Raw genomic sequence first — 26,693 nt, 5'->3', positions numbered from 1 at the left:
GACATGTTATCAGACACAATATCTTTATCATTAATATTCTTGAAGGAAACTTTCTGGGAAAGAAACGAAAAAGAAGGCCTAGGATAAAGTACTTGCAAGGCATCGAGAAGAAGATAAGATGTGACAACCACATGGCACTTAAACGAACAGACAATGACAGAAGAGAGTGGCTGCATCATCAAGACATTAGCCTTTATAATATGTATGTACGTCAACAAATTGCTCTTTAGCATCCTGAAATGTTTACTGAATCAAAATCACACATCCAGCCGTCCGTATCCATTGAAGTTACTGTCTCTCTGTATAGGATACTTCATAAGACTTCTGTCTGCTATTTTCTAATGACAACATTAATTATATGCCCAAATTCATACAGCCCATGATATCGTCTAGGTAGAAGGTTTTTAATCACTGTAAATTTTGCAGACGACGTTATATTTCTACTTAAAGAAGCATGTGGTGGATCGTCTGATAACGTCTATAGTGCCCTTGGATCGAAATTAATGAAGCGATAATTTTGTAATTGCGCCAGTAGTTAAACCATGATACTCGTAGATTGATAACACTGTTAATGTAGGTATGCAATTTCACTCACTGTAAAGCACGTGGAAGAAGTTACTTCTGTAGCTTAAGTTGGAGATGGATGCAGAATATTGTCTAGTAAGGTGTATGGCATCGTTGTATCGAAATAAATGATCGTGAAAAGTTTTGTGTTTCGCTTTTTGGAATGGAAAACATGAGAGGAAATTAATGATATGTGTGCCGCAGTACATTAACGGTTATTTATATTGTATTTCACTTTCGGTAGATGATGACAGATCTGAACAACGGTGAACCAGCGGACACTACGGTGCATCTTATCAGCTCCAGCAACACCTACCCCGTCTTCTACTACCAATACGACTACTCCGGCAGCAGTCCAGACTTCGGTCTCCCTGGTAAGTACTCTGCTTTCGCTAATGAGATATTATGTTGTTGTGTAAACATCATCATGATCCATCACAATTCCATTATAGGACTAAGAACACAGTATATATCGTGGCTCAGAATGAGGCCGTTTTCCTTCAGTTTAAGAAGGCGTTTGAAACTGCTCCGCACTGTTGGTTACTGAAGAAAATAAGAACTTACGACATATAAGGACAGCTTTGTGACTGAAGTGAACAATTCGTAACAACTGAAATACACCAAGTCGTTCTAAACGGTGAAAAATTTTCTTATATTAGCTGATGTCTGACCATTCCCCAAGGGAGTGTGATAAGGCCGTTCATGATTATAAATGGCATAAATTGCTCAGTGAATGATATCGCACGTTCCAAGAGGCTGTTTCCGGACGATGCAGTTGTCTGTAGGAAGACTGTAGCGAAATGCAGGATGACTTACAGACTACTGTTGATTGACACAGGGACTTATCGTTGATTTCAACGTAAATAAATGTAACATATTGAGCTTAAATAGGCCACAAAATTCACTGCTGTCCGATTACACTGTTGGGGAAAAATCATCTCCATCTCTCTGTCCATTTCGTCATACTCCTCTGTCCACCTCCTCCTGCCGCTCTCACTGTTAATTTTCTCTGTCTCCTTTCTCTGTATATCTCCTATTCCTCCCTGTCCCTGTCCATCACTTCCTCTGCCCATCTCTGTTCATCTCTTGCTATTTCCTTTCCATCTGCTACATTCCCCACTGCCTATCTTCTCCTCCCCCTGTACCTCCTCCTCCCCCTGTACCTCCTCCTCCCTTCTACCTCCTTCTCCCCCTCTACCTCCTCCTCCTCCCCATCTCCTCCTCCCCCTCTACCTCCTCCCCCCTCTACCTCCCCCTCCCCCTCTACCACCTCATCCCCCTCTACCTCCTCCTCCCCCTTCTACCTCCCCCTCCCCCTCATCACCTCTCTACCTCCTCCTCCCCCTCCCCCTCTACCTCCTCTTCCCCCTCTACCTCCTCCTCCCGCTCTACATCCTACTCCCACTCTATCTCCTCCTCCCCCTTCTACCTCTTCCCCCTCTGCCTCCTCATCCCCCTCTACCTCCTCTTCCCCCCTCTACCTCCTCCTCCCTCTCTACCACCTCATCACCCTCTACCTCCTCCTCCCCCTTCTACCTTCTCCCCCCTCTACCTCCCCCTCCCCCTCATCACCCCTCCTCCTCCCCCTCTACCTCCTCCTCCCCCTCTACCTCCTCCTACCCCTTCTACCTCCTCCCCCTCTACCTCCTCCTCACCCTCTACCTCCTCATCCCCCTCTTCCTCCCCCTCCCACCTCTCTCTCCTCCTCCCCCCTCTATCTCCTCCTCACTCCCTACGTCCTACCTCCTCTCTCTGGCTGTCCCCTCCTTTTCCCATTCTTTGTACAGTGCCTCCTCTTCTCTACCTCTTTCCCCTCCCTTTCTCAGCCAATCTCCTCTTCCTTTCTTTGTCCATCTACTGTTCCCCTCTACGTGTGTCCACTCCTTCCCCTGCCATCTCTCCAGTTCCTCCCTTCTTTTTTCACTTACCTTAATAGAATGTTGTGGTTCTTACCCCCGTAGTATTTCTTTCCACTTAGTTTATGGTAAGTATGGTTCAAATATGTAAAGTGGCTTAGGAGGAGGTATGAACCATACAGACGTACATATATACACACACTTTTTGTATGATTGGATACAAAGAAATAGTGGAGACCGACGCGTTTCGTCAGGGGGTCGTTTAGCTGGCGACCGAACGTTACTGATATACTTCAACGAATTCCAGTGGCAGACACCACAAAGAAATTTACTGTTGAAATTCGAAGAATAGTCGAGTAACATATTAATTCATCCCATAAATGTTTCGCGAAGTGACCACAAGGAGAAAATCAATGGGATTGGAGCTCGTACAGAAGGGTTGCCGACATTCTTGATCACGTTCAGCAGTACAGCTGGTATTAATGTTACAGATAAATGAAAACCACTTCAGTTGTGTTATTACACATCTGTTGTATTACTACTGGCTTCATTCATTGAACATCTTCATGCTGCCAATTTGTGCTAAAATCATGACAAAGTAAGACCAGATCATTTGCGTCATGACTTTAGCACAAATCGGCAACCTGATTATCATGAACGAGACTGGTTGTAACACGATGAATGGGAAATAATACCGCTGAGGGTGTTTGCATTAACCATTAACATTACCGACATTTATTTTTCCCATGCGCCATTTGCGAACCGCATTGGGCAGAGGGGAAAAGATACTGATGACAAAAGAACCCTCCACTGCACACCGTAAAGTGGTTTCGAATACAGATGTAGTTGCCCACTAGATTTTCGTAACATATTGACCATACGACCTCCGATTCGCAAAGTTTTGCTTGTGATATTATGACATGTTGTACGCAGATATTTAGTCTGTTAACAGCAGCCGTCATTCCATAAACTAAGTTAAGACTAAGTCTCTTCTTCACTTTAGGGGCACCGCATATGGCCGACCTGGACTCGCTCTTCAAAACCGCTGGACCTGGACAGAATCTGGACCCGGCCTCAGACGAGCAGAAAGTCCGCAACGTCATGGTCAAGCTCTGGACTAACTTCGCCAAGTACATGTGAGTATTTACTTTACACATTATCTTAAGCTGCATGTCTTTCTAACAACTCAACTTGTCTGCCCACTGCGCCAAATTATCGTTGCGTACGTCTGCTTATTTTATATATCAGTCATGCTGTCTATAAATTTGGATAATTTTACATGGTTAGCTAACATATTTTGATAGTTACGTATTTGTGCTCTCCATTCCCTCGACTTTATGTCGATTTTAGTAGTTGCTTTTCAGATAAAAGTACTTTTACACGCCCAGATAATCGAACAGACTTGCCTGTAGAGACAGTGTTTGTACAGACAAATCGTTGTGTCTGAATGAATCACCGGCTGAAAAATTTGTCTCTGTCCCTGTCTGTTTGGCCTGTGCGAAATCTGACGGCTCTTGACTTTATTTAGTACGAGGCACGACATGTTTCCGGAATAATGTCGTTCAAGCTACGAAGGTGATAAAATAGTAGAATATATCAGATAGTTGTACAAATGGGACAGAAATTGGTAGGTGCGATGTACATGCACAGACGAATGAATCATTACAGTTTTAGAAAAATCGGATGAATAAGAGAAAGAGTTTCGCAAACTGAGGAAGCCAATAACGCTCCGGTCCACCTCTGGCCTTTATGCAAGCAGTTATTCGGCTTGGCACTGATCGACAGGGTTATTTGATGTCTTCTTGATGACTATCGTGCGAAAATTGTCCAGCTAGCATCTTAGATCATCAAAGCCTCGAGATGGTATGGGACCCATAATGTCGCACACTTTCTCAATTGGAAAGAGATCCGGCGACCTTGCTGGCCATCATAGTATTTGGCAAGTCTGAAGACAAGCAGTAGAAACTCTCACCATGTGCGGGCGCGGGCATCATTTTGCTGAAAGCCCAGCGTGGCTTGCCATGTAGTGTAACAAAACGGGGCGTAGAATATCGTCGACGTACCTCAATAAGGTTGCAGTGGAGGACAACCAAAGCGCTCCAGCTACGAGAAGAAATTGCACCCCAGTCAATCACTCTTGGTCGTCAGATTGCATGGTATGTAACAGTCAGGTTGATATCGCACTGCTGTCTGGGCAGTCTCCAAACAAGTCCTCGCTCCTCATCGAGGCTCGGTTCAAAGCGGGACTCATCAATGAAGAGAATTCTACTCTAAACACCGACGTTCCAAGCTGAAACGTGTGTGGAGACACCCCGGACAGTTCTGAGATACCATCCTTACTGTCGCTGCCATACGGCGCGACAGCTGGGAGTTAGGGTCTGGGGTAGCATTCCATTTCATAGCAGGATATGTTTGGTTGTCATCTGCAGCATCTTTACAGCACAGCGGTACGTCGATGATATTCTATGCCCAGTTTTGTTGCCCTTCATGGGAAGCCATCCCGGGCTTACATTTCAGCATTTCAACCACACACGGCGAGAGTTTCTGCTACTTGTCTTCATGCTCCACTTACCCTCCATTGACCAGCGAGGTCACCGGATGTCTCCTCCCAAATTGAGAAACTTTTGAGCATTATGGATAGGGCCCTATAACCATCTCGAGGGTTTGACGATCTAACGCGCAAATTGGACGGAATCTGACACGATATCCCTCAGGAGGAATTCTTCAATTTTTAATGCCCTTTTTCTAGAGTAAAATATCCGATTTTACTGAAATTATACACATTCCTTTGTCTGCACGTGTACATCATAACTACCGATTTCCTTCATATTCAGATAATTCCTTTGTCTTGTGTGCCTTCTTTTATTGCAGCAACACATGTTATCATATATTTAGATCCTTCAAGACATGAAGTTGAGAAATCGCGTTTTATAAACCACTCTTTGTCCGCCCTCTCCATACTGATATTTTTCTTCCTATAACTTCCTCAATGATAGCACTAGACAGAGTAGTGTTCATATAACCAATTTCAATTAATTTTGCAGTGGCCAGAAAATATTCTGTACTCTCGTTCTAGAGACTCAGTACAGTGGAAAAACTGAATTGTGACTGAAAGGTGCAAATGCGAACAGCATGAAGTTTAGTCGAGACTTGTGTTTATCTGTGTGTTTCTTCGTCACTTCGACGTGTTTATTAACGATAAATGTCTAGCACATTTGTATCAGGAACAGACGTATCATTTTGATTACCGTGGCTTTAATGTAAGGCTCGTTGTTGGTTGTATCTAAAGGGAGTAAATACAAATGTGTACGCCAATCACCCACTCGAATAAATCTACAATTACGTTTGGAATTATAACTGTGTATGACGGAACATTTGATGTTCCCCGTTCCTCAAAAATCACTCGATACTATATATAATCGAACGAAATGTGTTGTTGACAGGAACCCCACCCCTGAGGACGATCCAGTGATAGAGGGAGGTTGGCCGCGTTTCAACTCGACCACGCAATACTACCTCAACATCAATGTCAACACGACGCTTGAACAACACAGAATGGGTGAGCGGATGGACTTCCTCCATTCAGTGATCCCACCCTATTATTGACGTTTCATGTGTGTTTAAAAATGCTCCCTCGTTCATATACTTGAGTCTGTAAGTTAACGTACACATTGTTTGTATAAAATTGTGTAACTGAAATAAAACAAAAAATTGAAGACTGGCTATGTTGCTTTAAGAAGATGGCTCCAACCTTGGCAGCGCCCACATATGTGTATATATAATTTGAGCACATATGTGTACACATATAAAAAACCCAATTTACTTGCAGAAATGTGGATTCAATACTACGAATGGATATCCCGAAACGACATCTACATCCATCGACCACAGTTACACTATAAATTACCCTTAAAAATTCATAAATTACTCCAAAATATTATCATTAATTCCAATTCTGGCAAATTTAGACCAAATTTAATCTCAAAATTTTTTTTATCATGTATGTCAACAACTTTTGTTATCCTGTGCAGTAAGCCAAACTGTTGCTTTCATATGAGGTGTGTCACACTTTTTGTATCTTTTGTTTCGGACAAAAAGACAAGGCTCCAACGGGCTGAATAATCCTAAATAGTCTGACTTCAAGACACATTTGGCTTCAGCGGTTGGTGACGTGGCCTAATGGTGTAAGGCCTATGTTGAAGTCACAGTCAGCTGTCGGCTGTGGGCTCGATTCGCAGTCCCAGATCCGCTTCTGCTGCTGCGGAAAGAGAACATGTGCGCTAGCCGGTGTGAGCACAGAACTTCAGCGTGCCAGCAGATTCATGTCGGCTGCATACGAGCAGTACTGCTGGCGTTTGGCTGAAATCGACCAATTAAATATGGCGCGAATGTAAACACGAGGCTACGCTACAGGTCAAACTGTTACCACGACCTTTCTTTGGCATTGACATTCGTTGGTTTCACCAACTGACAACTAAATTATCACCTTTCAACCTAATCTAGACCTCGGGCTACGCTACAGATAAGCCTTTCACAATCAAATCGATCGACTTCAGCCAAAAGCCAATTGTATCGTATTCATTTTAGTTGCTCATCGTCTGCATCTCCACCATGTTCTAGTTTTGCTAAAAGTTTCCATCGACCTGTGTATTATTGACTACTTTCTGTTTATGAACGTTAGGTCATATGCTCTAATATTGTTTGAAGCGTGTAAGGTACCAATTATTTTCAAATCAGATTTTATTTTCTTATTTTCCAGATTTACGTTTTATATTGCGTATACAGGTATTGATAGTATTCATTGAGTTCAGGCAGCACTGTCCAGCAGAACGCATAACAGAAAGTAAGATTTCAGTTACTACGCTGGATGAAGTATCCGCTGGAGTATCTGGTGTTGCCAGTAGACAGTGGGAAGAGGCGCTTAGGCTATCTGTGAGACAGACAGTTACATAAGTGCACGGTACGCAGGAAAACCACAGCCATCCTGCGACGAAGCAGGTGATTTTTGCGTAATAAGTATTTACTAATAAAAGCCACTTTCCCACTGTAGAATTGGGAGAAGCCTACTGCACATATGCACTTTCTTACAACAATATTATGATGCAAGAAAGCGCCGGCCGCTGTGATCGAGCGGTCCTAGGCGCTTCAGTCCGGAACCACGCGGCTGCTACGATCGCAGGTTCGAATCCTGCCTCGGGAATGGACGTGTGTGACATCCTTAGGTTAGTTAGGTTTACGTAGTTCTAAGTCTAGGGGATTGATGACCTCTTATGTTAAGTCTCATAGTGTTTAGGGCCATTTTTTTGCAAGAAAGCAATCGTTTCAATAAACAATGTTTAAGATAACGATGTTGTACGAACAGCTACGATCTGGACGTCATAGTCGCCAGTCGTCTATAGGATGCCTTCCGAAATAGTTCTGTCGTGAGACCATGCCGTCAAGAAACTGTTAGTTTTGCGTTAATAAGAGATATATTGTTTCATTATTATCAGATTACGATGTTTGCGTAAATAAACACATCATAAGGACAACCACGAACATTATTTCAACTAATACAGCATCCCTCTTCATCACTTAGAAATTGCTTGATATAGAGATTGCTGTGGCGCTGGTACTGCTTCTTGGAGGGACATCAACAACGAGTGTTTCGCAGCTAACAGATAGGAGCAAATACCGCGTGACGATTCAGCAAGGTAATCCGAGGACAGAGTGTAACTCTCGGATGGAAAAAACACGAGTCATACTGCTCTTATTCCATCTTCCGCGGACGCACTAGCTAAACTGAGGAACTTGAGGTGGTTTACTAAAGTCGGGGAATCTTATCAGCAGGTAATTATCACTTCAGTAAAACATTACGTCTTTAGAAGCCGTCCACATAATCATCCTTTCAAGCTATCAAGTTTACAGTCTCTTGAGTCTCATTCCGTCTGATAGTAACAGAAAATTTAGTGCTTCAAATACATTTCGTATGGTTTGTATCTTCATCGTATGTACCCGCCCGAAACTGAGACGCGTTTGCAGTTTTATTCGTGAATCGATTGTCACTAGCCTTGTACGTGCATTGCCTTTTGTCATGTAGCATTCAGAAGCGCAGAAGACACGTTATTTAACGCCCTGCTGAGAGAAATAATTTCACACGTTTGCGTTGTGCGTGTCCTTACGAAATTATGTGGAAACATATGCTGGTAGGGCATGCATCACTTTAGATGCCAAGTAAGTAAAAATTTATTTCGCTTTGGATTGAGAAGCAGGCGCCGTTGTAATTTCAGTACGTTGTGAATATATACTTAGTTGATTCGTTATTATTATTATCATTAGTAGAATGTACAAGCAATATCGACTGTTATTTTACGAATTAACGTACATAAATATTTCCGTAATAAAATACCTAATTTATTGATTTCTACTGCATCTTATAGCGTTATAGCGTTGTTTCACACGCCAACAGAATGTATTAGTGTTGTGAGGTGCTCTGTACTTCCGTTGAACTACGTCACTATTAACGACTGTGCCAGTGCACTACTAAAAAGATAAATTAGTCTAAGCAAATAACTCTTATTTACCTCAACTCTGAAAATATCTCGAAGTTTGGAACACAAATATTCCACAAAAATGGGAATTTAGCCACTTGAGAGACTAAGTCCGTATTGACACGCAATTCTAGGGCTGTTGTGGTTCCAATAACAAGTACGTTTAATAACGAGGCGTATTCCAGTATGGCATCTCTCGATAATCCATCGCATTTGCTGGTAACTTCTGAACTGTGATGGTCAACTGCAAAACACGACTGTAGAATGCAACCCTCAATATGCAACTACAGAATACGATTGCCTCTGCAGCCCACGAGCTAAAGGTTATAAAACCGCGTGGATGGTGACACCGCATCTGCGTGATTGGCTGTTGTTGTCAGACATAACAAGCTTTTTGCCTGTTGGCACTTCTGTCCGGATGATATTATTGTCGTCCCTGTCTGGTATCTGTGGCAGGCGTGGCAAAGTGTTTCCTTGGCCCAAGGCGACCTCTGTTGAACAGCCGCTGAGATTTGCGCTGCTCAAAGCGTTACCTGTGGTGCAGGCAACCCGGACCACAGTATTGTGGGAAGGGGTGTATCGAGCAGGAGGAGCCGGAGGATTAAACAGCTGGTAAAGCATAAGTAAAATAAAGTAGAATCAATTTTCTAATCAGCCTTTCAGTATCTGGACCACACTAAAGTTTTTAAATGTTACGGCAGATCGTTCTTTTTCCACTAATGTGAACCAGTTAGTTTAGTTTTCTAGACATCTAGAACATTCAGTGGAACAAGCTCAATTGAACATAGGATCAGAAAGTATTTTCTTTTGCGTTCTACTAACAATTTGTAGTCACCACGATTTCGTCAAGTAAGAATCGAAATGCGATTGTCTTTGGCTGGCGAACTCAGATAGCTGTAGTTTGACATCCAGATTAGTTAGACATCACTAACACCAATGCTCAGTGGTCCATACGTAAATTCGGCGGGCAGGTGGAACTTGTAAGCAGTTAACGAAAAGATGATAAGACATTACTGGCCGCGAGAAACCGTCGGGGTTTATTTGGCGCCTGGAACAAATCTTTGTATTTGACGGCAGTTTTTGGCTTCCCTTTTGACGCAAATTTGATGAAACCATTAGGACAACACCAACACCCAGTCCCCAAGCTGGCCAGGAATCGAAATCAGGGCAGTGTGATCTACAGGCCGCTGCGCTAAATACTTCATTTTTCTATCTCTTTCTTCATAGTTTTCGTTCTGTGCTATGTTACATGACATCAAAGTTCATCAATGAAAACTTCATTCAGATTCTTCTTCCTGTTACAGAAACCGTCCAATCCCCTGGCGAAAAGAGTGAGCTACTGTGCCAACAACTACTGCAACCACGAACTGCGTTCATTTAAGCAGAGTATAGCCTTGCACGTTTCGATTTTTGTTCTCCTCTGTCGATGGCACATCTAAATTGCGGATCTGTATGTGTGGCTGATTGAGGAAAAATTGACAACCACAAGAGGAATCTGGTCGCGTAAAAATGGTAACATTAAGGAGTGATTCTAGCGGAACATAGTTACCCACATCGGACTTGACTTATATACGAGTCGAATTTATAATCTGTCATTTGAAGTTCGTAACGACATCCTATAGAATGTATATGGATCTCTTCTACAGCTCGTTAACGACAACCGAGAAATGTCGAGAATGATGTGAGAGTGATGCACATAGACATTTAAAATAACATTACGCCCAGTCTTAATCTACAGTGTTGTCTTACTGTATGCCTGCGCAACTTGCCGGTAGGTAGGGCACTTCCGCGCAGCCAGTATGGTTGCACCCTCAATACTAACCAGTTATACAGAATGGAAAGTGCAACACTATACCGATCAGTCAGCTTCTGTGGCTAAAGTTGCGGCAATAAACAAAAGAGCACACAGATCACGAGGGGGAAATACAGATATCCGGAATTAGCAATGCGATCGCACCTGGATGCCAACACGAGCAGGAAAATGAACAGCTAAGACTCATGTACCATGGGATGGCGAAAATGTGCGATTAGGTTTGTGAAAGTATTCTGCAAATGTAGAACTAGTCTTGCAGCTGGACAAACAATGCGAGTTCGAAGGGGCTGAAAAGCGTGCCTCTAAAATTCGCACCCAGCCACAGGATTGCAAACTGAAAACGCAGATAAACCAGAACAGGGACAGCAACAGTAGCACGCAATGTCCTAGAAGGTCTGATCGCCTCTAACACCACCGAGACAGTGAGATAGGGCAGGACCAGTCGCGGTATGAGCACGCCTTCTGACCCTCAGGAAAATGAATGAAAAAGGAAGTTGCAGTGTACAAACAGGTCCTGAAGGCTCACGAGGAAGCCCGACGGAAAAAGACACATCAGCGTCACTAAAAACAATATGGCTATGCAAAACACCGAAATACAGGATCACTGACTGACGCCGATGGAATAAACCCTGGATAGGCACAAGACTGATCGCTACCAGAGCCCAAACTGAGAGGACGACACGGAATCAAAAGTTGATTAAGGCCACACGACATAGTTAGTCTCTGACCATTAACGTAAACAGAATCGAATCAACAACTAAGGTAATAGGTCTCTAACAAAATGTACGTACTATGGAGGCTGATATAATTCTAATGTTAGATGTTACTACCTCCACGTTAATATATATTTCAAGATAAGACACATTACTGACTCTCGGTAAAGAGCACAGCACGGCAGAGTTACTGCGAGACGCCTCGGATATTATAGAACCCCGTCACGTCAACGTGATTTACGTTTTTGGCATCCAAATTATTGATAATCACTTGTCTTCGTCAGGTAACGCTAAGCAAAACCCAAGGCATTTTTCATTGCAGAAATAACAGTTTCTACACAAACAGCATCTGCGCATAAACTATCGTCGCTGGTGATTTTAAGAGTGTACTCAACCACGTAGATCAGATACCTAATACGAACTTAAGTGACGATCTACAGAATTTTATAAGTGACTTTTAATCATCCAACACCTGGAGATTAAAATACCCAATCAGACGACTCGCTTAGTGTCACACTTAACGCTGCAAATTGATTAGACGACATATCAGTGTAAAGGAGTCGGTGGGTGTGGAAGTAAGATTCTGTGGTGTAGGTGTAGAAGATGCAGGCAACCAATGGCGGATGGTAAAATTTGTTGGATTTGTTGTTAGACAAGCGTAGAAAAGGCTCGCAAATGGCAGCCGGGCGTCAGGTGGCGAAAAGTTCGAGCTTGAGCCCAGCTGTAGTCCGTGGCGTCACCAAGGATCGTACAGCGGGCATGGAAGGAGGGTTTCGGCTGGCGGATTCGTGTGGATCGGGGCTGGGAGGGTCTTAGTTCGACCCTAGGACCATCATAGCAGCCGGACCACAGAGCTGATGCATCCGTGACATGACGACATGCTGCTCTGGCCGGGGTCTGCATCGTTACACATGTATCACAACTGGTAAACCAAATATATACGGCAGAATCCTAGCCTACAGATTTCTATATTGTTCCGCGTATCAAGTCACTACAGCTTACGCATAACAAAAACTGGCTCTAATCACTATGGGACATCTGAGGTCATCATTCCCCTAGACTTGAACTACTTAAACCTAACTAACCTAAGGACATCACACACATCCATGCCCGAGGCAGGATTCGAACGTGCTACCGTAGCAGCAGCGCGATTCCGGACTGAAGCGCCTAGAACAGCTCGGCCACATCGGCTGGCTTACGCATAACAAAAGAACCATTGGATTAGAGGAACATGGCAGCTTAATTTCAGCTTACATCACGATATGGAATTAGAGTACAAACTGGAATCCACTGACACAAAGGAGAGAGCTGCACCTATCTGAAATCGAAAGGGGTACATGGAAAACTAAGCCCGCATTAATCAACTACGTAAAACTGTATGCTAAGTAAAAATCTACCGGACGAAAACTAACGCGAGAAAATTATTTCTTAGCAGTGCAGTAGTTATACCAGGTAGACTCGTCCACACTGGACAACATTTTCAGGATAAAAAATGTCAGGGCTAACATTTACAGTCTGATAAACATGCATGCAATGGATTATCACGTAAGCTGGCATTTAGTAGAGGGCAATTAAATCCTGCGAATCATTGTACCAGTAATGGAATTCATGAGGGCTCTAATGGTAATCTGAAGAAAGCCACAATCACTTCAGTCGCTAATATGCAAACAGAGCTGATAACGAAATTTTTGTGAGGGTGATTAACAGCCGACAGGAAACTGAAGTACCTGGGGTACAAAACTGTCCGCAGTCTGAGAATGTAGACAACTAATTTTTTAACAGACTGTCGAGACCTCTTCCATATTACTTGGGAAAAGCAGGAAACGTTTTGGTTTGCTTTTCTAGACTTCCAAAAAGTGTAAGACAGAGTGGAACTTGATTACCTTGAAAGAGACATAAATTAAAAAAGGAATTAGAAGGGCATACGCCGAGATCGTCAGGGTACGCCTACAAAATGCGCACACCTGATTCATGATTAATGATAACCCTTTGGAGAAGATACAGTTACAGAAGATCCTCCGTCAGGTTTCCCCATTGTCTACTTCTTCTGTTGCGATTGCAACAGAACACTCCGAGGATTAAAGGCTACACTGACCAGATGATGTATCCGCGGGATGAAGATGATCACTGTCTAATTTCAAAATATTAGCAGGTTGAGGGCAGCGGAATTCGCACTTTCAACGAATATTACTAAATTGGTGATCGCTTGATGCCTCAGAACACGTCCTACCAACCGATCCCTTCTTCTACTCAAGCTGTGCCACAAACTCTTCTTCTCCCCAATTCTATTCCATAACTCCTCATTAGTTATGTGATCTACCCATCTAATCTTCAGCATTCTTCTGTAGCACCACATTTCGAAAGCTTCTATTCTCTTCTTGTCCAAACTATTTATCGTCCACGTTTCACTTCCATACATGGCCACACTCCATACAAATACTTTCAGAAACGACTTCCTGACACTTAAATCTATACTCGATGTTAACAAATTTCTAATCTTCAGAAACGCTTTCCATGCCATTGCCCGTCTGCATTTTATATCCTCTCTACTTCGACCATCATCAGTAATTTTGCTCCCAAAATAGAAAAACTCATCTAGTACTTCAAGTGTCTCATTTCCTAATTCCCTCATCATCACCTGATTTAATTCGAGGACATTCCATTACTTTCGTTTTACTTTTGCTGATGTTCATCTTATATTCTCCTTTCAAGACACTGTCCATTCCGTTCAACTGCTCTTCCAGGTTCTTTCCTGTCTCTGACAGAATTACAATGTCATCGGCAAACCTCAAAGTTTTTATATTCCGTCTTCATGGATTTTAATTCCTGCTCCAAATTTTTCTTTTGTTTCCTTTACTGCTTGGTCAATATATAGATTGAATAACATCGGGGGTACGTTCAACAACCCAGTCTCACTCCTTTCCAGACCACTGTTTCCATTTCATGCCCCTCAACTCTTGTAATTGCCATCTGGTTTCTGTACAAATTGTAAATAGCTTTTCGCTCCCTGTATTTCACCCCTGCCACCTTCAGAATTTGAAAGGGAGTATTCCAGTCGACATTGTCAAAATCTTTCTCTAGGTCTACAAATGCCAGAAACGTAGGTTTTGCCGTTCCTTAATCTAAGATAAGCCGTAGGGTCATTATTGCCTCACGTGTTCCAACATTTCTAAGGAATCCAAACTGATATTCCCCGAGCTCGGCTTCTACCTGTTTTTCCATTTGTCTGTAAGGAATTCGTGTTAGTATTTTGCAGCTATGACTTACTAAACTGATAGTTCGTTAATTTTCACATATGTCAACGCCTGATTTCTTTGAGATTGGAATTATTATATTCTGAAGGTATTTCGCCTGTCTCATACATCTTGCACACCAGATGGTAGAGTTTTGCTGTGGCTGGCTCTGCCAAGGTTATCAATAGTTGGACTGTGCGGCTGGTCCCGGCGGAGTTTCGAGTCCTCCCTCGGGCATGGGTGTGTATGTTCGTCCTTAAGATAATTTAGGTTAAGTAGTGTGTAAGCTTAGGGACTGATAACCTTAGCAGTTAAGCCCCATAATATTTCACACACATTTGAACATTTTTTATCAGTAGTTATAATGGAATGTTGTCTACTCTCGGGGCCTTGTTTCGACTTAGGTCTTTCAGTGCCCTGTCAACCTCTTCACGCAGTATCATATCTCCCGTTTCATCTTCATTTATGTCATCTTCCATCTCCATAATATTGCTCTAAGTACATCGCCCTTGTATAGACCCTCTATATACTCCTTCCACCTTTCTGTTTTCCCTTCTTTGCTTAGTACTGGTTTTCCATCTGAGCTATTGATATTCATGTAAGTCGTTCTATTTTCTCCAAAGATCTCTTAATTTTCCTAAGGGCAGTACCTATCTTACACCTAGTGATATATGCCTCTACATCCTTACATTTATCGTCTTGTCATCCCTGCTTAGCCATTTTGCGCTTCCTGTCGATCTCATTTTTGAGATTTTTGTGTTCCTTTTTGCCTGCTTCATATACTGCATTTTTATATCATCTCATTTCATTAGTTAAATTCAATATCTCTTCTATTACCAAAGGATTTCTACTAGCCTTAATCTTTCTATGTACTTGACTCTCTGCTGCCTTGACTATTTCATCTCTCAATTCTATACATTCTTCTTCTAAACTATTTCTTCCTCCGCTCTTGTCAATCGTTTCCTAATGCTCTCTCTGAAACTCTCTACAACATCTGGTTCTTTTAGTTTATCAGGGTCCAATCTTCTTAAATTCCCGCCTTTTTGCAGTTTATTCAGTTTTAATCTACAGTTCATAGCCAATAGATTGTGGTCAGAGTCCACATCTGCCCCTGTATATGTCTTAAAATTTAAAACCTTTTTCCTAAATCTCTGTCTTACCTTTATATAACCCATCTGAAACCTTCCACTGTCTCCAGGCCTCTTCTACGTGTACAACCATCTTTCATGATTCTTAAACCATGTATTAGCTATGATTAACTTTGCGTAAAATTCTAAACGGCGGCTTCCTCTTTCATTCCTTAGCCCCATTCCATATTCACCTGCTACCTTTTCTTCTCTTCCTTTTCCTGCTATCGAACCCCAGTCCCCCATGACTATTAAGTTTTCGTCTCCCTTCACTAGCTGAATAATTTCTTTTATCTCATCGCACATTTCTTCAGTCTCTTCGTCATCTGCGGAGCTAGTCGGCATATACACTTGTAATGATAATTAAATCAAGACCCTACGCTGTCGACAGGTGTTGATATACACCAACAGGGACAGTTGAAAAGGTGTGCCCCGACCGGGACTCGAACCCGGCTCTGCTGCTTACATGGCAGACGCTCTATCCATCTGAGCCACCGAGGGCACAGAGGATCGTTTGACTGCAACGACTTATCCCCTGCACGCTTCCCGTGAGACCCACATTCCCAACTTAATGTCCACACACTACATTCGTAGTACCCCTGCCCATTACACTCATTACTCGCGGCAAATAATCTCACAGAGTCTGCCCTAAGAGTTTGGGCAGTACGTATGCATCCGCACAGAAGAAGAAGGTCAATTGTCAGTTAGCCTTAACTATATATGAAGATGGTATCTGTTCTTTCGGACATGTTCGAAAGAACAGATACCATCTTCATAACTTGTACTACTGTGGTAGGAGTGGGCTTCGTGTCTATCTTGGCTACAATAATGCGTTCACTATGCTGTTCGTAGTAGCTTACCCACGTTCCTATTTTTTTATTGATTACTAAACCTACTCCTGCGTTTTGATATAATTACCATATTCAGGAAGACAAACAGTAGATGATGAAGGACGTTTCTGCAGTTTACTATTATGGTCAATGATAGTGTGTCTGATAAATGGCAAATGTGACGGCAAATTAACCACCGTGCGACACTTGTGTTCAGTAGTCATATTGAGGCTAAAAGAAAGGAAGGGGGGATAACTAGGTGGAATGTGTTGTTGAGAATGTCTCTGATATATGTGTCTATTTCATTCAAAAACCTAATTCCGCTGTATTTTATGTTTCTTACCTCTAGATCTACAGGTTAGCTGTTTTCAGCTACGTCAAAGAGACGTAAAATGCTGCTCTTGCGCCAGTTTGGAACTGAGAGCTACTGCCTCTTACTCTTCACAGTTCGTCGACATTTTCATGGAGCAAACGCCCAGCTGCAGCGTCATCGAATCATCATTAACCTTGTGACGGCTAGCACAGATAATTCACAATGTAGACCACGAGGTTAGTTGTAGCAGCTGCATGAAAGCAATATCCGCTGTCTGTAAATATATTTGGTAGGTCGATGACACATCAAAGATGAATTCCTCCGAATCTTTGATTGGTATAACACAAATATATGAAGTGAATCTTACAAGATTCTTTCTGTCATTCCAGAAAGTAACAAAACTATCACCGTGTCACCAGACATGTTTCACTATATTGTCATGTTCCTGTCATAATCGCAGCAGGACTATAATGTTTCTACAGGCAATGTCTTTCTTGAGTGGCCTAACAATTTAGGAGTGCAACAGTTTCATTAATTTTCCCATGACTAAAGTTGCACACACCATTGCAATACAAAAGAAAAAAATAAACGTAATCCACTGAGTTACAGGTCCATTTAATTGACATCGACATGTAGCATGACGAGCGAACAAATACTTTGTTCCAACGTTATGAAATATCCCGAAATATATTATCTATTGACCGCAAACCATCATCGGTTTCCAAAGTAATATTCTTGTGAGAGACATCTGGCACTTTATTCGCACTACGTAGTGGATACTGAGGTCATCAAATTGATTTCCAATTTATACACTTCGAAAAACTGCTTTGATATAATTCCTCATAATCGGCTTTCAACCACATTGCTTTCCTATGGGCTATCCTCTCAGTTGTGCGATGCGATTCGTGATTTTCCATCTGAAAGGTCACAATTTGCAGTAAATGATGGGACATCACCTAGTGAAATGGAAGTGATAAATGTGATTCGGCAGGCAAAGTGATGGAGATCTTCTGCTGTTACTAATACAGGTAAAATATTCAGCAGACAATCAGAAAATTTCTCTTAGATCTGTTCAAAAATGTTAAAATGTGTGTGAAATCTTATGGGACTTAGTTACTAAGGTCATCAGTCCCTAAGCTTACACACTACTTAACCTTAATCTCCTAAGGACAAACACACACACCCATGCCCGAGGCAGGACACGAACCTCCGCCGGGACCAGCCGCACAGTCCATGACTGCAGCGCCCTAATCCCGCGCGGCTCTTAGATTTGTGACAACTAATGTTGCCGTGTTGCCGTCTAGTAAACTCCTCAGAAGAGGAAATCGAATTCCAAAATAATATTGAAAATATATGTTCACAGTGTAAAACGTAACACTTGACCGTAGAAAATAAAATTTGTGATGTTCTCAACATGTTTACTAAGAATGTTTCGTTAGGCCTCGAGAAATCGATAAGTAATACAAATCTGAGTATTATAAATGTAAAGAAAATCTTAGGGATTAGAAACATAATTAACGTATCTGGGAAACATCACATGCTGTGTCGAAGCTGAAACAAATATTGGGTTATTGACGCAATCCTTAGAAGAGACATCAGATCTACTGAGGAGACTGCCAGCAATACGGTCGTTCGACATCTTCTGGAATATTGCTGTGCATTGTGCGATCATTACCTGACGGGATTGGCAGAGGACATCGAAAACGTTGTAAGTAGGCAGCTGATATTGTAGTATAGCGAATTGTGGGAGAGAGAGTCACGGATGTTTTTCTTTCTTATCTCCTTTTGGTTGGATGTGTCAGGGGACATGGGGACGAGTTTGCGACGCAATATTAAAATAACGCTTTTTCACAGCAGCACGTTATTTCCACGATATTTCAACCACTATCATTTTCCTCTGCATGCAACAGTTTTTGTTGCCACCACCGTACAAAGAATGATATTACTGTAGTAATATAAGAATAATTATAACTCACACATAAAGGTTTTAGTGTCCCTTTTTCTTGAGTTTCGTACGTGGGTGGAACGATTGAGAAATTGAAGCGATTCTGTTAACTCTTTACGAAACACTTAACTGTGAATTACAGAGTTATCATCTATCATTGGGATGTAAATGAAGTGCGTCAGCGGAACATAATTTCTGTCACGCAGCATTCCTTGTTTCAGAGACATTGAGTACCCTTTATAAGTGCTCAAAATGTGAATAATACTCTGTACATACAAAATTATTTGCCACTGTTTACTTTCACAGTCCGCTTATTTATCTTGGCAGAATACATATTTCCTTAAGACGAGATCTCATGCAGAACGCTTACAAGAAAGAATAGCTTCCTCTATCGTAGGGTTGTTAGCTAGCCGAAATATTTTGTGGTAGCTACATTTATCTTGAGTGTATTCTTTAACTTATTTTTCGTTAAATATTTGAGGGAAACGTCAAAAGTGGATGGGCCTGCTCATGTTATAGCAAAATTGCTCGAGCTGCCCTAGTTTACACTACAAACTTGGGTAGGGTAGATGAAAGACTTGATCCTTCACGGAGAGTGAGTGGCTTCTCCACCTCGGCTTGTATTAGCTGCGTCTAGCGAGCTACAGGCCAGCCAGACCGGATAGCTACGTTGGCCAGCAAGCTACAGAGTGGTGCTGAGATGAGAACGAAGCGAACCAGCTGGCCGTGGTAGGCCAACAGCCAATCCGGTCGGGGCGGATCGTCACGGCCACAGCACATGGCTCTGCCCCTGCCGCTTCTTTTGACATAAATGTATTTACTTTCTGTCCTGACATCATTATATAAGAGCAGAAAGCAGAAATACACATCAGGCCGACTGTTGCAATGGCTTGCTGGGAGAGATGAGATACAGTCGTCGCTCTTATCGAAGAAGGTGGATGTTCCATCAGAGAAACTGGCAGACACAATGACGTGCCACATACCTCTGCAACGAGATGATGGAGAAGCTAGCTTGTAAGAGGCGCTACCAACAGAGCTCCTGGCTCCGGCAAGAAGAGAGAGAGAGCTCACAGCAGGAGGACAGGGAGCTAGAGTCTAAGAGCAGAAAAGTTGCAGTGGGAAACGAATTTCCTTGGCTCCAGTGACACAATTCACCAAAGGCTGAGGGATGCTGAACTGAATGCATGACGATTCGCTATCAAACAAGAGCACAGTAAAGGCAAAGTTTTATACTGGCTGGCATTTTCAGAGCTCTGTCAAAGTGCGTCTTGGGAAAATGTCATTTTTACTAACGAAAAGGTGTTTCCCACCAGTAACGACGGTCGATGCGAAGAAGAAGTGGGTAGAAATCAGTTTCCTGCTGGGGATGGTTCTCTGTGAGAGGAGCAGGATTTCTTCACAGGATAGAAGAAACTCTCGACGACCAGCAGTACGTGTACGTGTTGGAAAATGTGATCCTTCTATCAGTTCAGATGTCGTACACAGGATGGGGCTTCCATTTCAAGAGGAACATTGTCCCGTTCACAAGTCTGCATTCGTTCAGCAACAGCTCTTCACGATTGGCGTCAACGTGATGGACTGGCCACCACGGCCTGCTGATAGGCACCCTACGGAATACGTGAGAACTGCAGTCGCCAGAATGTGTAGCAGTGAGCTGGCCACGAAGCCAACCAACAACAGCTGATGCTCTTTGGAACTGCGTTCTTGAAGCTTCGGAGGAAGTTGCTTGTTAAGGCTGTTACATCCAACGGTTTGTAGATTCTATCCCAAGACGCATAATAGAAGAACAAAATAATGTGGGATTCTGGATAAAATATTAGAGTCCTTGAAACTTTTGCTGTTGTTGTTGTGGTCTTCAGTCCTGAGACTGGTTTGATGCAGCTCTCCATGCTACTCTATCCTGTGCAAGCTTCTTCATCTCCCAGTACCTACTGCAACCTACATCCTTCTGAATCTGCTTAGTGTATTCCTCTCTTGGTCTCCCTCTACGATTTTCACCCTCCACACTGCCCTCCAATGCTAAATTTGTGATCCCTTGATGCCTCAAAACATGTCCTACCAACCGATCCCTTCTTCTAGTCAAGTTGTGCCACAAACTTCTCTTTTCCCCAGTCCTATTCAATACCTCCTCATTAGTTACGTGATCTACCCACCTTATCTTCAGCATTCTTCTCTAGCACCACATTTCGAAAGCTTCTATTCTCTTCTTGTCCAAACTGGTTATCATCCATGTTTCACTTCCATACATGGCTACACACCATACAAATACTTTCAGAAACGACTTCCTGACACTTAAATCTTTTTCTTTTGCTATGTCGTCTTTTCCTTCACTTTTCCTCATTGAGAGACCGTGTAAGATTACGTGGCAACAGATAAAATAAAATTTGAGTTTGTTCTCCTCTGAGTTGCCTTTTCAACTAAAGTGAATTTTTTTGAATGTACACTTTGTCAAATATTCTATTCTTGTTTCATTTATACCTTGTCTAGAGATTTGGTTCAAATGGCTCTGAGCACTATGGGACTTAACTTTTGAGGTCATCAGTACCGTAGAACTTAGAACTACTAAAAACTAACTAACCTAAGGACATCACAAACATCCATGCCCGAGGCAGGATTCTAACCTGCGACAGTAGCGGTCGCGTGGTTCCAGACTGTAGCGCCTAGAACCACTCGGCCAGCCCGGCCGGCTCTAGAGATTTACAAGGTAATCAGGCTAGATAAGGTTTCTCTCTCCCGACAACCGCCCCCTCCCCAAATCCTTAATATACCCTCCATCCTCCAAAAAAATCATGCAAAGAAATTCGTCTTACATTTATTGATTGTTAATTTCTTCTCTCTTGCCTCTCTTTCATTATCACTTCAATTGCCGTTCCACTCATTCTCCCAAAATGTTATAAACCAATCTAGCCGTTTCCTTTGGAATTGTACGTTCTCTTTTAGTTCCGGCTTTCTTTACTGTCTTTTATCATTCCTGCCAAAATCTATGAAATCGTATTCTATTATACCCCCTTACATATGATCCATTCTTTGTCTTGAAAAGATTCCTTCCTTTTCTCTCTGTCCTAAGACAAAACGAACGGTGGCGTACATTTACGCAAGGAATATTTTGCAAGCTTTTCGCTCTTTTATTTCACACTTTTGCACTCTTATTCATTCCTAATTCCCTCCCTCCTTCCTACTACACATCGTGTGTCACCTGTATTCACACTTGGATGAACACTCTGCAACTCACAATTAAGTGCTTAGCAGGGGTTGGTTCAAATGGCACTGAGCACTATGCGACTTAACTTCTGAGGTCATCAGTCGCCCAGAACTTAGAACTAATTAAACCTAACTAACCTAAGGACATCACACCCATCCATGCCCGAGGCAGGATTCGAACCTGCGACCGTAGCAGTCGCTCGGTTCCAGACTGTAGCGCGTAGAACCGCACGGCCACTCCGGCCGGCGCTTACCCGGGGTTTCTTTGGACAACTTTCACATTATTTACCTACCGTCCACCCTCAAAAAGCGCGTGGAAACAATGAATAACTAAACCTTAAAGTGCAAGCACCGATGCCTCTTATCACAACGGTCATGTCTCCTCTGTATTTTAGGATAAATAAAACATCGTGGCATTCAGCGGAGGAGGTTGGCGATTGGGGTTTCGTGAAAACACTTCGCCGCAATGTAAAACGCCACGTTTAAGCGATTTCTCTTCTAACTCATTTATCATATAAGCGACATAGTCTCCTATTTCACGATAATACAAAATGAACTGTCCTGCTTTGAACTTTTTCTATGTCTTCGACTAGTCCTATCTCGCAGGGATCTCACGAAGAGGACAGACAAGTGTGTTTTAGACTGTCGCTTTAATTGATTTCTTGCATCTTCTATGCATTTTACCAATAAATCGCTGCCTATTGGTTTCCTTCCCGACAATATTTTCCATATGACGATCCAGTTTGAGTTGTTCGTGGTCGTATCTCTTAGACATTTAGTTGAATCTATTACCATTAAATGTGACTAATTTACCCTGTAAGCCAACTTTAACGGAATTGTTTTGGTTTTCATGTGGATCACATCAAACATTTTATTGCATAAGATCAATTGTCATCTTTTGCACTGTGAAGATGTATTTTCAACACGATTTTGCAATTCGATCTGCTCGTCTGAGGAGGTTACTAGATGGCAACATTACCTGCCAAAAATCTAAGAGAAATTTTCTGATTGTCTGCTGAATAGTTTATGTACATATAATATTAGAAAAAGCGAATCTATATCACTTTACTTGTGGAACACATTCATAACTTCCATTTCATTAGGTGATGTCCCATCATTTACTACGAACTGTGAACTTTCAGACGGGAAATCAAGAATCCAATCGCACAACAGACTTATGACGAATCATATCAAAACAGTTCTTCGAACTCTATAAACAGGGAATCAATTTGATGACCCTTGTATCCAATACATCGAGCGCATAAAGTGTCACATGTCTCTCTCAAGAGGGATGCTTACGAAATCCATGTTGGTTTGAGGTCAATATTTGGGGATATTTCATAAAGTTGGAGCAAAGTATTTGTTCCCACGTCCTGCTGCATGTCGATGTCAATGAAATGGATCTGTAACTCAGTGGATTACGTTTATTTTCTTTCTTATGTATTGCGGTGGTGTGTGCAACTTTCCATTCTCCTCACTCACCATAAATATTAGAATAGTCGTCATGACGTCGTGGGAAAAGTAATTAAACAGCTGCATCGTTGGCACACAAGGTGCATTCCTAAATTTTTTGCCCACTCAAGAAAGACATTGCCTGTAGAAACATAACATCACTACTACGACTATGACAGGGTCATGACAACATACTGGAACATGTCTGGTGACGCTGGAAAGTTTTGTTACTTCCTGAATGACAATGGATTATCTTGTAAGATTCACTTCATGTATTTGTGACATACCAATCAAAGATGCTGAAGAATTCATCTTTAATGTGTCATCGACTTACCAAATATATTTAGACAGGGGAGATTACTTTCACGCAGCAGCTACAACTAATCTCGTGGTCTATATTGTAAACTGTCTGTGTCAGCCGTCACGAGGGCAATGGGGATTCTATGTACGCTGCAGATGGTCATTTGCTCCACAAAATTGTCGACGCATTGTAAAGAGTAAAAGGCAGTAGCTTTCAGTTCCGAACTGGTCAAAGAGTAGCATTTTACCTCCTCTGTGACAGAGCTACAAACAGCTATATCACTAACCTGCAGATCTAGAGGTAAAAAACATAAAATACAGCGGATTTAGGTTTTTGAACAAAATAGACACAACTATCACAGAAATTCTCAACAATACATTCCACCTCGTTATCGAAAAAGGTCTAATGATGCGCAGGTAGATTTTCGATCTCAGACATGTAGCGACATGCTGATTTTGAGTTAAGCCACGTTTAAATCACAGTCGCCCACAGCAAAACAAACAGGAACAAAAATCTTTCTTGTGTTTGATCGATAAGGTGGAGAAAATATTTAAACACATGCGGGTGCCATATTAGAAGACGTGCTGGAAGCGTGTTTGCATACCGAGCTCCTTGGTGCTGTCTCCAGGCCACATTTGTCACTCTGCGAGTGAAAGGCGTCTCATTTGTTGGCAGCAATGTCTCTGTGATGACTTTCATAAGACGAAACATCTTGTTTGAGCTATTAGATGCACATCAAAAACAGTACAGTGTGATTATGTTAACAGGCCATCGTTTGAGATAATGTTTGTTATGGCTTACCCACTACTTTCTCCTTTATGTGGTTATCATAGAGTACTTCAAATCCCCGTCAAGTTGCACTGATATAGTTTGACCGCGACCTCCTGAAATCCATTACGGCAAATGAATAGACAATCCTTTAAGAGGATACAGACGGCTTCCTTCCCCATCCTTCCCAGTTCGAGATTCTGCTTCACGTCTAATCTCGTTTTTCACGGGACATTGTACAGTAATCCCCCTTCCTTTCTTTTAACCTCAATATGACTACTGAACAGAAGTGTAATACGGAGGTTAATTGGTCACCACATATACCACTTATCAGATACACAGCCATTGACAAGAGTAGTAAATCACAGAAACGTTCTTCATCGTCCACAACTTGCCTTTCTGAATATATCGATTAATTTATGTTAAAACGATCGTACTTGAAACGGTACAGATTGACTTTCTTGATAGCACTCACTCCACACGGGGCATAGATGTTTCGAATTGCCTCGACTACTTTCCCCCTTTTATTAAACACAATCAGAACACCACGTCACAAGTCTTAGACTTTACTCCGTTTTAGACTCCGTTCTCTTGTGTATAATCGACGCTCCTCATGACGTCAAAAATGATAAATATTCAATTTGTCATGGCACGAGCTGTGCTACAGACTTGAACAAAATAAGACCATAGTCAAATACGATTATAGCAGCATGCCACACAAAATCGCCGAGAGCATGCTGAAACTTAGTTATATCATATGAGATGCTGCATGATATTATACTTGCTAATTCGAGCGCAGAAAAGTCCGCTGAATATCATAGGCTCCATGCCCGATGCGTCGCAGTCACTTTGACGGACGTAGGTCTGTATCAAGCGGCCACTGGCTGACGGCACTGAATTTGGTCTTACCGTGACAGACACCTATGAACCCCTTGACAAACAATTTGTCACTAGATCATTCCATTACTGGCTGGTTAGAAAATCACCTAAACTATCTCTGGCCTTCTGTCAGATTGATACAAGCAGACAAATTGTATACGGTTTAAAAAAGGAATGGGCTTGGTATTATGGCTTTGCGTTCGCACTGCGTGTCGTTGACTACTAGAGCACGAATAGATAATTCACAGTAACAGCTTAAGTGGAAGTCAACATTTCTCGTACCGTGTGCTGGATAACGCCTTTATGACAAAAACATAATGCTAACACATGAGAAATTCGGCGGTTGGTTGGATTACGGATAGCTTGTAATGGCTAAGGCGTAAGTGAGATTCCGGCTGGGTGGGGGGGGGGGGGGGGGGAGGGGGGGGGGGAGTACTCGTTTTTAACAGCGGTAAACTTAGCTTTTTCATCTTCAGTAGCGCCTGGTACAGAACGTGGGACTGTGCTGTGGTTCCAAATCAACATTAAACTTGTCCTTCCCTGCTGACTGAAACAGAGTTGGATTACTTTGGGCTGTCAAAGGCAGATATTACTGCTTGCAGAAACTCTGTCTCTAGTAAGCTTTCTTACACTAGTAATGTTATTTCAGTTCACAAACCAGTCTTGATGTAAGGTCATAGGACATGGATTTCTTATTTTACGTGACCTTGAGATTTAGAAGATATCGGCCCTTTACTGGGATTTGTGCCGTCCCCAGTGGAAATACTGCAAAAAACTCGAACGTGATATTTAAAACCAAATAAATTGGACGAGAGATTTTATCTCGACACAAAATATTATGTTGTGTGTGAATACTGACCGCTCAGGTGGTAGATAATTTTTCTCATGTGTACTATTATTATTATTATTATCATATAAAATACTGAAGAGAACGTCGATTGCAAACAGTAAAGGGTACGCATTAATTAACAATGGACAATTTGGCTAAAGAAGGACTGTATTCATTTGTCTTCTTTTATCTATTCACTCTCTCTGTTGTCTGCCGTATGAGAAGTGGGATATATTGGTTCGCTTCTGTTGAATGTAAGCTCAATTGTACTACTAATCTGACAATATATTAGTTTAATGTTATTTTCACTTTTGTTTGTAAGAGGTGAGTCCTGTCTCA

The 26,693-nt window shown here is 42.2% G+C and overlaps 1 protein-coding gene across 1 annotated transcript in view; it reads left to right on the top strand.

Annotated features, from left to right (window-relative positions):
• LOC126462936 (esterase FE4-like) overlaps positions 1 to 3,361 on the top strand; it is a 50,298-nt gene extending 46,937 nt beyond the window's left edge. Inside the window, exons 6-7 of the mRNA XM_050096116.1 lie at positions 809 to 938; positions 3,354 to 3,361. Coding sequence (XP_049952073.1) covers positions 809 to 938; positions 3,354 to 3,361 — 138 coding nt within the window. The remainder of the gene's footprint in view (positions 1 to 808; positions 939 to 3,353) is intronic.
• The last annotated feature ends 23,332 nt before the right edge of the window (positions 3,362 to 26,693 follow it).

This window comes from Schistocerca serialis, chromosome 1 (assembly GCF_023864345.2).
Source record: "Schistocerca serialis cubense isolate TAMUIC-IGC-003099 chromosome 1, iqSchSeri2.2, whole genome shotgun sequence".
NCBI lineage: Eukaryota > Metazoa > Arthropoda > Insecta > Orthoptera > Acrididae > Schistocerca > Schistocerca serialis.
The sequence above is the reverse complement of the archived record's forward strand: the minus strand, read 5'-3'. Positions and strand labels throughout refer to the sequence as shown.